The sequence below is a fragment of the Xenopus tropicalis genome, chromosome 8, assembly GCF_000004195.4.
Source record: "Xenopus tropicalis strain Nigerian chromosome 8, UCB_Xtro_10.0, whole genome shotgun sequence".
Classification (NCBI taxonomy): Eukaryota; Metazoa; Chordata; class Amphibia; order Anura; family Pipidae; genus Xenopus; species Xenopus tropicalis.
In genome coordinates this window covers 126,051,856-126,064,658 of record NC_030684.2, presented here as the reverse complement: position 1 = coordinate 126,064,658, position 12,803 = coordinate 126,051,856, and the positions used below count along the sequence as shown (strand labels likewise).

The following is a 12,803-nucleotide window of genomic DNA, read 5'->3' as shown; positions in this document are numbered from 1 at the left end:
CAGTGTCCCTGTTTCCCAGCACCACCCTGTGGCCTGTCCTAGGGGTTCCTGTCCTAAGGGCCCATTTTTGGTAAACCCCTACACTAATACAGAACATTACACCATTATATAGTCCCACAGAGCTGCCCAGGCCTACTAAGTTGGACAAAATCATACAACAGAGAATTTCCGGGTGCTCTATGCCAATTTATTCAAGCGGGCACCTCTTTTTCTACACCGTGATTTTACACTTTGCTCCACAAACCTTGGAATACCTGTAGATGAAAGATTTAGCCCTAAAAAAAAGAAACATGGGTTTCTGACAGTAGAACATAGTCACTGAGAGTCAGTGGTACAGCACCATTTAGAGATTCAGTAGGGAATAGAGCAGCCATACAAACACCAGTACATACCAAGGAGAGTACAAGAGAAATAGCAGCAACATAGGACCTACTAATTATGCTTTTCAACACTTTAACTATAAACAAAGGATTGGCATTAGTAGCGACATATGGACCCCAGTGCAAGAGTTGCCTCAGTCAGGGCCTGTTGTGGAGCAGCAACTGCAGCTACAATGGAACCCACAATATCCGTAGTGAAATGTAGGGAAGCAGGGGCATGACAGATACGTTGGACAGACTTAGCCACTCCCAGTTGCAGGTGATTCGCTGATTCATAAGGGGTATAAATGCTGGGGAACCGTTCCCGCTTCTCAATCCATTTTAGTCAGCATAGTAAAATGCCCACCCTCCCTCCCTATAGAGATGGAGATAGCGGAGTGTTGTGGGCGGGGTGATTGACTTGGGGGAAAACAATGGTTGGGTTAGGAGGGGAGTTATAGTTAATTGGGGCTGGCATGCTTGGAACCTCAGGGGTAAGAAAGTGTATTAGGAGGTGAGTTTGTTGGGTAGTTGGTTCCGGGCTAGAAGGGCAGCTGGCAGCGCCAGTTGCGCTGCGCAGTTATTGGATTGTTACAGTGTTTGGTTATTTAAAAGTTGGTTTGTTTGTTATACAAACATTTGTTTTATGTTTGAGATGTTTTGTTTCACATTTGTTATTTATGTTATGTTTTAAATTAAAACTTTGTTGTTAATAAATTCTCTGCGGCCATTTTATCCCAATAATTGGTGTTTGTGTGTTTATTGGGGATGGTAAGTAAAGAAGTAAAAGGGGGGTGTTGGTTGGGAGAAGGGCGGGTCAGGATCCAACGTTACTCATGTCATGTGTGTAGCAAGGTAAATAAATCACTGCTCACTGCACTCATAGCTTTCATTTAATGCTGTTTATTGGTAAATGAGTATATTGGTACCATATATCATGTCATTGTGCAGATACAATATAGTGTTACATGGTGCAAAGAGTAAATAATAATGAAATACACATTGTGATAATAGTAACAGGTGCAGCATATATACATTGTACAATATTCCCCATGCCCTCACCCCATTGGCACATATACACGGCACAGCCTGAGAACATATGGCATCTAAACTGGTAAATTCCCCTTAGTCACCAGCCCAACTAGGCACCTCATCTATCCCTTGGCTACAAGGGAGCATCTCTCTGCAACACTCATAGAAAATACTTGAACAAATCCAAGTGTCCAGTAGCAGACAAACACATAAATATGCTTGCATTAAGAAAAAAAAAATTAGATATAATTGGTAAAAAAAAAACCACGGAATTGATAAAAAAGTAGAAATGGAGTGAAAAAAGCCATCTTTAAATGAAATAATGGAAAGGACCAACTCATACAGCTATGGGATCCATTATCCAGAAACCTGTTATCCAGAAAGCTCTAAAGTATGGGAAGGCCATCTCCCATAGATTCAATTTTAATATTAATTCTCATTTTTAAAAATCATTTCTTTTTTCCCTGTAATAATGAAACGGTTCCTTGTACTTGATCATAACTAAAATATAATTAGTTATTATTGGTGGCAAAACAATCCTATTGGGTTTAATTAAGCTTTGAATGATTTTCTAGTAGATTTAAGGCATCTTGATCCACATTACAGAAAGACCCCGAGCGTTTTGGATAACAGGTCCCTGTATTGTTGACTAAATGGCCATTGAATGAAATAACAGGGTCAGTATTGGTTGCCCAATAGCTGCCCAGAGTGGTAGATATATAGGTGAAACTAAATTGAGGGTAGCAGTGTTGCCTGTTTGTGCTGGGGTCCTGGCTTTGGCTCTGTGTGTATGGAGGGCAGGAGAAACCCTCATTATGGCAGAGTTTGAATGCAAAGCTACAAATACTGAGGCCCTGACATTAGGGTTGGTTTAAGGTTAGGGAAGGAAAGTCATGTACCATGGGGACCTCCCAATCAAAAGGTGACAACACAGATTATAATACAAGAGATAAATTATATTGTATAGCAAATGTTGGATATATTAAGAACCTATATCTGGCTGGTCTCCAGCTATTGAGTTGTTTGTGGGATATGGGAGGAATATTTTGAAAAACAGCTAGAGGGCGGCTGGTTGGACATCTGATTTATACAGCCCCCACCCACATATACCAGATGGGCCAGGGGCCTCCTCTTCTCTTGTCTTGTTTGTCTTGTCTGACAGTATATTAGCCCCTTCTTCACAAAAACAATAAATCATATTAGTATCCTGTTCCCCTTAAAACAATTATATTTGGAAAGCCATAGTTCTACCTGTTTTATCCGTCCTATTAATCCATTACTCCATAGAGCACTGATGGCGTGAGCTGCCAGACTCACTGCCATATCTACACTGGAGTTTGGGTTGGACAGTCACATCCCCATTAATAGTGTAGTTCAGAGACCTCCAGCTAATGACATTCCCATTGATATACCGATTATTTAGCAGAACCTGCCATATGGTCTCAGGAGGCAAAACCTCATTCCACATATGGACATCGGTTATTTCCCCTTGAAAGGAAAATTGTGAATTCCACTCATTCCTCATATTCTGCATTTGATTCCACCTAAAATCAGGATTCTTAAGTATCTGACCCAGTGAAAAGCCATCCTGTAGATCAATAGAAAAGCCTTTCTGCAGTGCTGTGCGAGGGGAGACTTTCCCATTAACCCAAAGCTGTAGAACCCCAGTGTTAGAGTCCCAGGTCACACACCTGTGTATCCAGCCCAGAGGATGTGCCATTGTTTGAAAGGATACTGATACACTATTTATAGCAATATTGGAATAATAGTTTTGTGGATTATAATCTACTGCATCCTGTAAAATAAAAAACATGTTACGGAGCCGGGACTCTAGTGTGCCCACAGTGAGAAGGGCGTATTTTCCTCCACCTCCTGTGTAGCTCCTCAAGCAAACGGTGAGATTGTGTAACGGCCCAGTCACCATTGGTGTCAGAACCACATAATCAGCGGCAGATCTTCTGGGGAAGAGGAAGACATTTCTATCCATGTCTAGTGGGGGGAGAGAAGAATTTGAAGAGAAAAAATCAAGAAAATACAGTTAGAAATAAACCAACAACCAGGAAACTCCAGCTGGAAGGATTTGTTGTTCTTTATTTACCTTCTTGTGCCATGGATCCGGCAAAGAGCAAAAGCCAAACGACTCGCATCTCCATGTTCCTAAATAAGAACCATTTGTGAATGAATTCAATCATACAATTTGATATCACTGTTTCAAAGCCACAAAGGTTCTCCTCTGAAGGCAACAACATAACAATCCCCAGTTGGTACATTCCACCCGAGAGTCTGGGATCATTCTCATTGTGATGAGATTCTTCTAGTTGACTCTTTAGAACAAGATGGCTGCTCCCATTGTCTCCCATTATAGGATGAGCAACATTCCTATATATATATATATATATATTATGTTGCAAGAAGACAGGCACTCATGTATAAGTAGGTCCAAGGGAGCCTGGGTGCAGTCCCAAAATAATAGATGGAGTAGCTGTAGAGAGATTCCGCACTCACAGGTCTTACAGAAAATGTAGAGGTGTTTTTTCAAATCAACATCATATATATATATATATATATATATATATATATATATACAGGTATAGGACCCATTATCCAGAATGCTCGGGACCAAGGGTATTCCGGATAAGGGGTCTTTCCATAATTTGGATCTCCATACCTTAAGTCTACTAAAAAATTAATAAAACATTAATTAAACCCAATAGGATTGTTTTGCATCCAATAAGGATTATTTATATCTTAGTTGGGATCAATTACAAGGTTCTGTTTTATTTCTACATAAAAAAAGGAAATCAGTCTTAAAATTCTGAATTATTTGCTTATAATGGAGTCTATGGGAGACGGGCTTTCCGTAATTCGGAGCTTTCTGGATAACGGGTTTCCGGATAAGGGGTCCGATACCTGTATTTATATATTTTGTTGTTGTTTTATTGTACAGAGTAGGGGTGTCCAACCTTTACACCTCCAATTGTTACTGAAGAGGAACAGAAAAGAGGGGAAGGCCCCTGATAACATGTATAGGAGCCGCTATCCATATGTTCCATCAGCTGGTAATACAGCTCTGCTAAAGAGCACTCTCTGGTAAAGGCTCCTTTGTTTTCTGCTTACGTCTGACTGTCGGCCATGTGACTTTTTGCCATATCACTCAGGGAACTGTTTGCTGGTGTTTTTTAGGGGCCATTTCTCAAACAGGCCGCTCCTCTAGTTACAACCATGAAATATATCCATATATTAAGCATAATATTAATGTATTTAAGGTTCAAAAGTACAGTTGCATAAATAACATAGTTATTAGACATGGGGTGGGGTGCTATAAAGCAGTGTTGCAGGACTACAAATCCCAGAATTCTCTAAACGACCAAATTACAATTTAAAGCAAAAGCATAATGGGAGATGTTCAGCCACATCTGGTGATATAAATATAAGAAACACTAAAGAAAACAACACAAAGGAAAGGAAAGTTGCAGTCCTGCTGTGCTAGGCTGAATAATGGCATTACATTAATACTCTATCACTGAATTTCCAACAACAACCTATCAGCCCAATAGACAGAAATGAACAGGAAATCTCTATTTACCTGGTATATTAGTGAGTATGGCTCCTGTATGGTGAGCAGGGAAGGAATGGCCGTATCCTTGTTGGGATCCCAGAGTTCTGCTTACGGTAACACAGGCTCCTCCTTATATACTTTGTAGGAATTGTGGGATTTGTAGTCTGTATCCAACACTTGAAATAGAAAATGAATGATGGAACAACTACATCTCCCATAAATCTTTAGTTTATGGATGGAGTTGTCAAACGTACAAAGGGTTCCTTCATGTTTGTGGCCCATTGATAAAGTCTGTTATGATATCCCAGGAAGTCCCACATCCCATCCTTGTTTGGTGCCCCTCAGTTTCCTGTTGGCGGCTCTATCCGTATAAATGGATATTTATTTGTATGCTGTATCTGGAAGGCTGATCAGTAAGGTCACTACATTCAGAACCAGAAACATGATATCCCATGAGCTCCCAGACGTCATTTTTGTGTGGAGCCCCTTAAGGCCTATCAAGTTTTTGATGGCGGTTCAGTCTGTATATGGATGTTAAATAACATGTTGTGTCTATGGACTGGGCTGACCAGTAAGGTAACTGGACTCAAAAGTGAAGTCAAAAAGGGTCTGGGGGCAATACATAAACTAGGGATGTCCAACTTCTAGGCCTCCAGGGATACAATTCCTGGCAATCTCTGTTTGATACTGAGAGTGGCTGTCAAGGAATGTAATGGTCCCTTCTGGCTGTGTCTAATGATGGAAAGTGCAAATACCCAATTATCCTAATTTAAATGACAAAGAAAAAGAAAATCTTTGGGTTCCAAGTGTCTCCATTTGAGCAAAAACACTAATCTTTTGGGTCAGGCTTGATGGGCCCCATGTAAACGTGTACAAGGAAGTGTCTATATGTTGTTTAGTCATTGCCCCGCTACCCACTCCTAAGGAGCTGAGCCCTGTGGGCCACCGTATGGTATGGGCAGTGTAGGGATGTGGGGGGCACATTTTTGGAAAAAGAGTATAACATTCCAGCAATATTCCACCAATAGTTGCCCTTTAAAGGCAAATACTTGGTTGTCATTGTTTTTTCCCACTGTTTGTTATGAAATTATGATTTATTTTTTTCTCTATTTGTATATTTTAAAGCTTTTCTCTTATTTAGTTTCTTTCATTCTTTACTCTTGTCTCTGTAAATGTTTCACTGGTAGTGATGAGCGAATCTGTCCCGTTTTGCTTCCTTGAAAAATTCGCGAAACAGTAAGAAATTCGCAAAACGTGGGTGTCGCGGCTTATTTTGCCGCAACCGTGCCCATTTGTCAAAACCTCGCCTATTTTGAGGCAACCGTGTCTTTTACTGACGTGCAATGAATTCGCCAATGGCAAATTGCGGAAATTCGCTGCAAATCCATCCCTGGCGGAAAAAAATTGCTCATCTCTATTCACTGGAGGTTTTCATATTCTTAGTTCTACTCAGGCTGCTATGGGAATTTTACAGGGACATTAAAACTCAGGATCTTTATGGTTTTCCTATCCAATTATTAAATTCCGCTCTATGGAATAGAAAAAGCAAATGGGGTTTAACGACTAAAAACTAATATGAACTAGTGACAAAATTCTCTATAAAAATATATTGCATAAACAGCTCATATGTAAAACCCTGCTTCATCTAAACCCTGCTTCATAAAAATACACTTTTTTCGTAGTATGTGCCATTGGGTAATCCTAAATAGAAAACTGCCATTATAAGAATGAAGGGCCGCCCCCTGGGATCATAGGATTCACAGTGCACACAAACAAGCCAAGGCACACATACATGCTAGGCCCCATCAGCCAATGAATGGGCAGAGTTCTGCCTTTTACTCCCACACTACTTCCTGTTACAGTCAGAGCTGCATTATTAGTATATTCCATACATTTACCAAGACAGGGAAGGATTCGCATGACCAGACACAACAAATTAAAACAGACTGTTAAGGGATTAACACGAAAGGATGACAATTTCCATTAAAGTAAGATAAATAACGTTTCTAATATGGGTAGTTAGCCAAAAATGTCACCTATAAAGGTCCAACATAATAGCCAGAACACAACTTCCTCCTTTGCAGCTCTCTAACCTGTTAGCCAGTCAGCAACTAGAGGGGGGAGGGGGGGCACAGGGGATATAACTGTTCAGTTTATTGGCCACTGATTGGTTACTGACTGGTAAGAGATTAGAGAGCTGTAAAGGAGGAAGCAGTGTTCTGGCTATTATATTAGACATCCATTCCTGTCAGCTTTTATAGATTACATTTTTTGGCTCACAAATGAAAAATACCAGGGGCTGAAGTGGAAACCTTTATCATGCAAAAAAACCTTTTGGTGCAAACAATCAGGCCTTTGTCCCTCTTGGGCCCCCTTCTGCCATTAGGCCCCTAAGTTTCCCCTGTGCCTTCCTGTTGCTGACCCTGGTCCCTGTTTCTCACTTTCTTTACCTGGAAATAAATCTTTTTAAAAACTGACCAAGTGGGGATAGTTTGATTGGAAGGCAGTTCTATTACAGGATACTAACACTGGAGATAAATATCACCGGCGATATTGCCCAGAGCAACCAATCAGTATCAGTATTAGTTTCTGAATATTATTTTCAGTAGTTGGTATGAAGGTGCCCCAGGACGACCACTGCAATGTCAAAGCATAGGAGACCTTTAAATAGGTCCCTCTATAGTGTAACTTACTTAGGGAGTAATCTAATAAATGGTCTTAAGTTTGCTACTTATCTAGTAACTCATAGCAACCAACCAGTAGGTAGCATTGTTTGAAAACAAGCATCTGATTGGTTGCTATGGGTTACTAGATCTGAGCAAACGAAAGACTTTTTCTTACATTACTCTGTAGTCTAAGGGCTCTGGCACACGGGGAGATTAGTTGCCCGCGACAAAACTCCCTGTTCGCGGGTGACTAATCTCCCCGAGTTGCCTTCCCCTGCCATCCCACCGGCAACACTGCAAGTCGCCGGTGGGATGGCACACGCGGCGGCGCAATTTTGCGCAAATCGCCGAAAAAGCCTCGCAAGTCTTTTTCGGCGATCGCGCCGCCGCGTGTGCCATCCCACCGGCGACTTGCAGTGTCGCCGGTGGGATCGCAGGGGAAGAGTTTTGTCGCGGGCGACTAATCTCCCCATGTGCCAGAGCCCTAAAGATGGACTTTCCCTTTAATGTATACTTTCTCTCTTGCTTGGTTTCCCCCTGGCTTCTATTGCTGGTGTTACCCTAGGGGGCACATTTATAAAGACGGTGTAACAATCAGTGGCGGTGAATAAAAAATGGCCTTGCAACATTTTACTCCATAACTTGCTGTAATAATCCTGAATCATGCAGCTCCTGTAAATAGTGAGAGCGGCCAAATGAGACAGTCAATGGAATTCTCCCCATCAGGGACAACATCCTGCATTTATATAAGCCTGTACGAACACATAAATATAAAGATATAAAACTATGCCAACCTGTACTAAATATAGTTCTGAAGGAACAGCCCTTTCCGGTTGTTGTTGGGGGGGGGGGGTCAATATTCCCTGCGAAAAACCCTACACCCACGAGGAGCTTTTAGTTACATTGTTGGGGATTTGTATGTCTTAGTGTTCTCTTCTCGAGGCCATATCAATGCATCTTCATTCTGACTTCCAACCTGCTGCCTGGTTGCTAAGGGAGAGAGACACTGGCAGCTTGTGTGTAGCAAGGTAAATAAATCACTGCTCACTGCACTCATAGCTTTCATTTAATGCTGTTTTATTGGTAAATGAGTATATTGGTACCATATATCATGGCATTGTACAGATACAATATAGTGTTAACCTAAAAAGTCATCGAAAATTGCTAAATGAATGTATAAAGTTGAAATGTTGCTCAGAGTTATATTTATTTATTATAAAAGAAGATGCTGGGAGACATTGTAAAAATGGTTGTAGCACTAATAGCTAACAGCTGGATTTATACAGTCTCCACCCACCCAGATGGACCAGAGGTTTCCTCTTCCTGAACATCATCAACGTCTAAAAAGACACAGTTCCCCTTGAAACAATCATTAGCTAGAAAGCCATTGTTCTACCGGTTTTATCAATCCCATTACTCCATAGAGCACTGACTGTGTGAGCTGCCAGACTCACTGCCATATCTACACTGGAGTTTGGGTTGGACAGTCACATCCCCATTAATAGTGTAGTTCAGAGACCTCCAGCTAATGACATTCCCATTGAAATCCCTATTATTTAGCAGAACCTGCCATATGTTATCAGGAGGCAAAACCTCATTCCACATATGGACATCAGTTATTTCCCCTTTAAAAGAAGTCTCAGGATCCCACCCATAATATCTCCGAATCTGACCCAGGGAAATACCATCCTGGAGATCAATAGAAAAACCTTTCTTCAATACAGTGCGAGGGGAGACTTTCCCATTAACCCAAAGCTGTAGAACCCCAGTGTTAGAGTCCCAGGTCACACACCTGTGTATCCAGCCCAGAGGATCTGCCTTTGCTCTAATGGGTACCTGTGTATTGTTTATATAGATGCTGGAAGTAAATAGCTGTGGTTGAGGATAATAGGATATGTCCTGTAAAATAACAAACGTATTACGGATCCGTGACTCTCGGGGGTCCACAGTAAGAAGGGCATATCTTCCGCCTTCTATGTAGCTCCTCAAGCAAACGGTGAGTTTAAGTAATGGCCCAGTCACCATTGGTGTCAGAACCACATAATCAGCAACAGATCTACTGGGGAAGAGGAAGACATTTCTATCCATGTCTAGAGAGAAGGAATGTTTTGTGGAAAAAAAGGGAAAAAAACAAGAAAATACAGTTAGAAATCTTACAGCCAAAAGGTGAATAACCAGCAAAAGGCAACTAGGAGTAATGTTCATGTACTGTATGAGGCTGACAAAGTTTTATTTTCCCTTTCTCACTAAGATTTCAGTGTTCAAGTCTTGCCAAAGCAGATTTATTCTAAGGTAACATTGTCATTGTTATTATTGTCACTGCCTTGTTGCTAGGGTAAGAAGGTCTCCAGCAACCAGGTAACAGTTTAACTTCCAAAACCTGAAATGAAGTTAAATAATGATTGAAAGGAAAGCATTAAGCAAGTAAGTACCTACGTGTACATTCACTGTTTGGGGCAACTCAGGAATCGGGTGTAAAAAATTAAGCCGATCATGCAAAATGAGGCCTATACATTCTGCACTTATTATAGTGCCCAGTGATTATAATAAGCCCTATAATTCTGTATGTGCATAGACTTAACTGGGAGGATTTGCTCTTCTTTATTTACCTTCTTGTGCCATGGATCCGGCAAAGAGCAAAAGCCACAGGACTCGCATCTCCATGTTCCTAAATAAAAAAAAGTTTCACTTTTAAACCATGAATTGATTATTTAATGTGCAAATGTAGTTGTAGTTATGATGTATATTAAAAGACAGTTTGCAAGGTCTTAAGATCTAGTGGATGTGGTTAATTAGCTTTTTACTAGGTGGAAAGCTGCTCATAAACACAATACTGCAAAGAGCATTGAACCAATAAAGGAAGAATGCTGAGCACCTATAAAGTGGAAAGGAACTACTGGTCACGTGAGTGAAAGCAAATATCTGATTGGTTGTGCTGGGACACTAGACATGGTGCAAAATTTATTACATTTTCCTCCTAATGTCATAATGAGAGTGGCAGCTGCATTAGCCATTAATGGTTGTATCACTGAACTTGTCACATCATATCTCAAGTGTGTGGTGGTGTGTGTCCATTTCATTGGCTGGAAAGTGGCATTTCGGAGACTTAAATCATGAAACAAAAAGTGTAGAAGGAGAGGCACTGGGGATAACCTGCAGAAAGAGGGCAAGATACCTAAGGTTGGTGGATAGAGGGTTAACAAGGCATGACTGTAGGGAAATCAGCCCCAGATCCAGCAGGGACACAAATAACCAATAAGGAAGTGAGGAAAGGTCCCTGACCTTACTAGACATGTGTGGAAGATGGGTGGTGCGGTCTAGCCGGGCAGCAGAGATTGAAGTGGCAGGAAGAACAGGAGGGGAACATATGAAGTGCGGTTGAGGAGTCTGCCAATTACAAGGTTGATGACATTGACCTAGAACTTAGCTCAGACTCGTACACTTCCTTTGACAGGGCATTGGATGTGGGCCATGGGGCACGGTTGGTAAAAGCAGACATGGAGCCAGCATTGGATCTGTTGCCAATATACCCAGATTGTATTGTGTATTTGAGAGCCAGATATATCTATTTCTGCCAATGGCCTGCTCTGTTTCATGTGCTATTGTGAGTGGTTCATTTGGATGGAAGAAGGTGGACATGGGCCTACCAAATAGTGCACAATTTAGATTCTGATCTATGTTTTTGGCCCAGCTACTACAGAAGTGTGTGCTTTCAGTCTGCAGGTCCGAAGTAAAATGTGACTAGAACTTTTACTAAAGTATAAATATCACCCCAACACATTATTATCCTGATGACAATATCCCTTTACAAAAGCCAAAATAATTCACACATTTTCCGTCTCACACTTTCTTGGTGCAATAGTGGCTTAGGGGCAATTTGCCAACTTGGTGCCTCCACAGAGCTCCCCAGTGATTCTCTTATTACAGACGGGACATTATTCCCTATATGTTTATTCTTCTCCTGCATGCAGCATAAACTGTTCAGCAGGCACTTCTAAGTCTTATACCTTCCCCTAACTACTAGGGATCTTTAAAGGCAATAGCCACCCAAAGAATAAACAAAAAGGTGAAATTATAAGCAACTTTCCACTGTGTATAAATATCTACAGTGATTGTAAAGGAATTATATTTCATTATGCACCATATTTGAGTGAGCATCCCCTTCAGTTTATAATGCTGGGTATTGAGAGAGCTTGTGATTTGGGTTCCATCATTAGATGGTGCAATGGTGTTTGTATGTATAACTTTATTTATAAAGTGCCACAAGGGTACACAGCACTGTACAATCTTACAATATACACAATTACACACAGGGAGGGCAAGTGTTATAATAAATACAAGAAATAAGTATAAATACACAGGGAGTAAGTGCCATGTGGTATGAGACACAGTAGGAAGGAAGTCCCTGCCCCGTAGAGCTTACAATCTAAGTGGTGTAACTACATGTTACTATGCCCCACAGCAAATTCAATTTACGGCCACAAAACATTGATATTTTGAACTGTTCTACCAAGATTTATTGAAATTGCTCATTAAGTAAGGCTTTACTGGTCCCCCTACACTCCTGCCCCCCCCCCCTGCAACCACAGGATCTGCTTCATCTGTAGTTACGCTCCTCTTCCTGTGTATACAGTATGAGCATCCAACCATCAGATCTCCAGAGATTTAATTAAACTTTTACAGTAAGATAACTTAGGGGAATGCTCTTTATAACAGCTGACACCATACTGTACATGATGTGACTTGCTTTTCTACAGCACAGGAATAAAATTCTATAACTGTATTTAAGGCTAAATCCAGATACAGCTGCATAAGTAACATGGGGGTGGGTTGCTGGGGCCAATGGAGGGGGGTGATACGGTGGGGGAAAAGGCCCGGAACTAGGGGTAGGTGAAACAACCACCGTTGCTCCCTAGGCCGGTGCCTCATCTACCTACCCCTAGTTCCGGCCCTGAGTAGAGGACAATAAATCCCAGCATCCTCCAAATAACAAATACAAATTGAATAGTATGAATTGCATGAATACTGTATCATGAACTTTCCAACCTAAATCCAAATTATCAGCCCAATAAACAGATAGAAATGAACAGGAAAGCTCTATTTACCTGGTATATTAGTGAGTATGGCTCCTGTATGGTGAGCAGGGAAGGAATGGCCGTATCCTTGTTGGAATCCCAGAGTTCTGCT

The 12,803-nt window shown here is 41.2% G+C and overlaps 2 protein-coding genes across 3 annotated transcripts; both read right to left on the bottom strand.

Moving 5' to 3' along the window:
- Positions 1–1,960: 1,960 nt before the first annotated feature.
- On the bottom strand, positions 1,961–12,803 carry LOC101730495 (C-reactive protein). Of its 2 annotated transcripts, none has more exons than XM_031891193.1 (3): positions 12,722–12,803; positions 3,490–3,548; positions 1,961–3,380 (listed from the first exon to the last, which is right to left on the bottom strand). In XM_031891193.1, the coding sequence occupies exons 2-3, from the start codon at positions 3,542–3,544 to the stop codon at positions 2,668–2,670; spliced, it is 768 nt and encodes a 255-aa protein (XP_031747053.1). In that variant the 5' UTR covers positions 3,545–3,548; positions 12,722–12,803; the 3' UTR covers positions 1,961–2,667. The 2 variants fall into 2 exon arrangements, with proteins under 2 accessions (XP_031747053.1, XP_004917389.1); XM_004917332.4 differs by lacking the exon at positions 12,722–12,803 and adding an exon at positions 4,978–5,098.
- On the bottom strand, positions 8,673–12,771 carry LOC496764 (uncharacterized loc496764). Its single transcript, NM_001011309.1, has 3 exons — positions 12,722–12,771; positions 10,226–10,284; positions 8,673–9,706 (listed from the first exon to the last, which is right to left on the bottom strand). The coding sequence occupies exons 2-3, from the start codon at positions 10,278–10,280 to the stop codon at positions 9,030–9,032; spliced, it is 732 nt and encodes a 243-aa protein (NP_001011309.1). The 5' UTR covers positions 10,281–10,284; positions 12,722–12,771; the 3' UTR covers positions 8,673–9,029.

Excerpts from the sequence above, each read along its gene's own strand:
- LOC101730495 (XM_031891193.1), bottom strand. The coding sequence starts at position 3,544 with ATGGAGATGCGAGTCGTTTGGCTTTTGCTCTTTGCCGGATCCATGGCA. Across the intron at positions 3,381-3,489 it reads CGGATCCATGGCACAAGAAG|ACATGGATAGAAATGTCTTC; the intron begins GTAAATAAAGAA and ends TCCCCCCACTAG.
- LOC496764 (NM_001011309.1), bottom strand. The coding sequence starts at position 10,280 with ATGGAGATGCGAGTCCTGTGGCTTTTGCTCTTTGCCGGATCCATGGCA. Across the intron at positions 9,707-10,225 it reads CGGATCCATGGCACAAGAAG|ACATGGATAGAAATGTCTTC; the intron begins GTAAATAAAGAA and ends CCTTCTCTCTAG.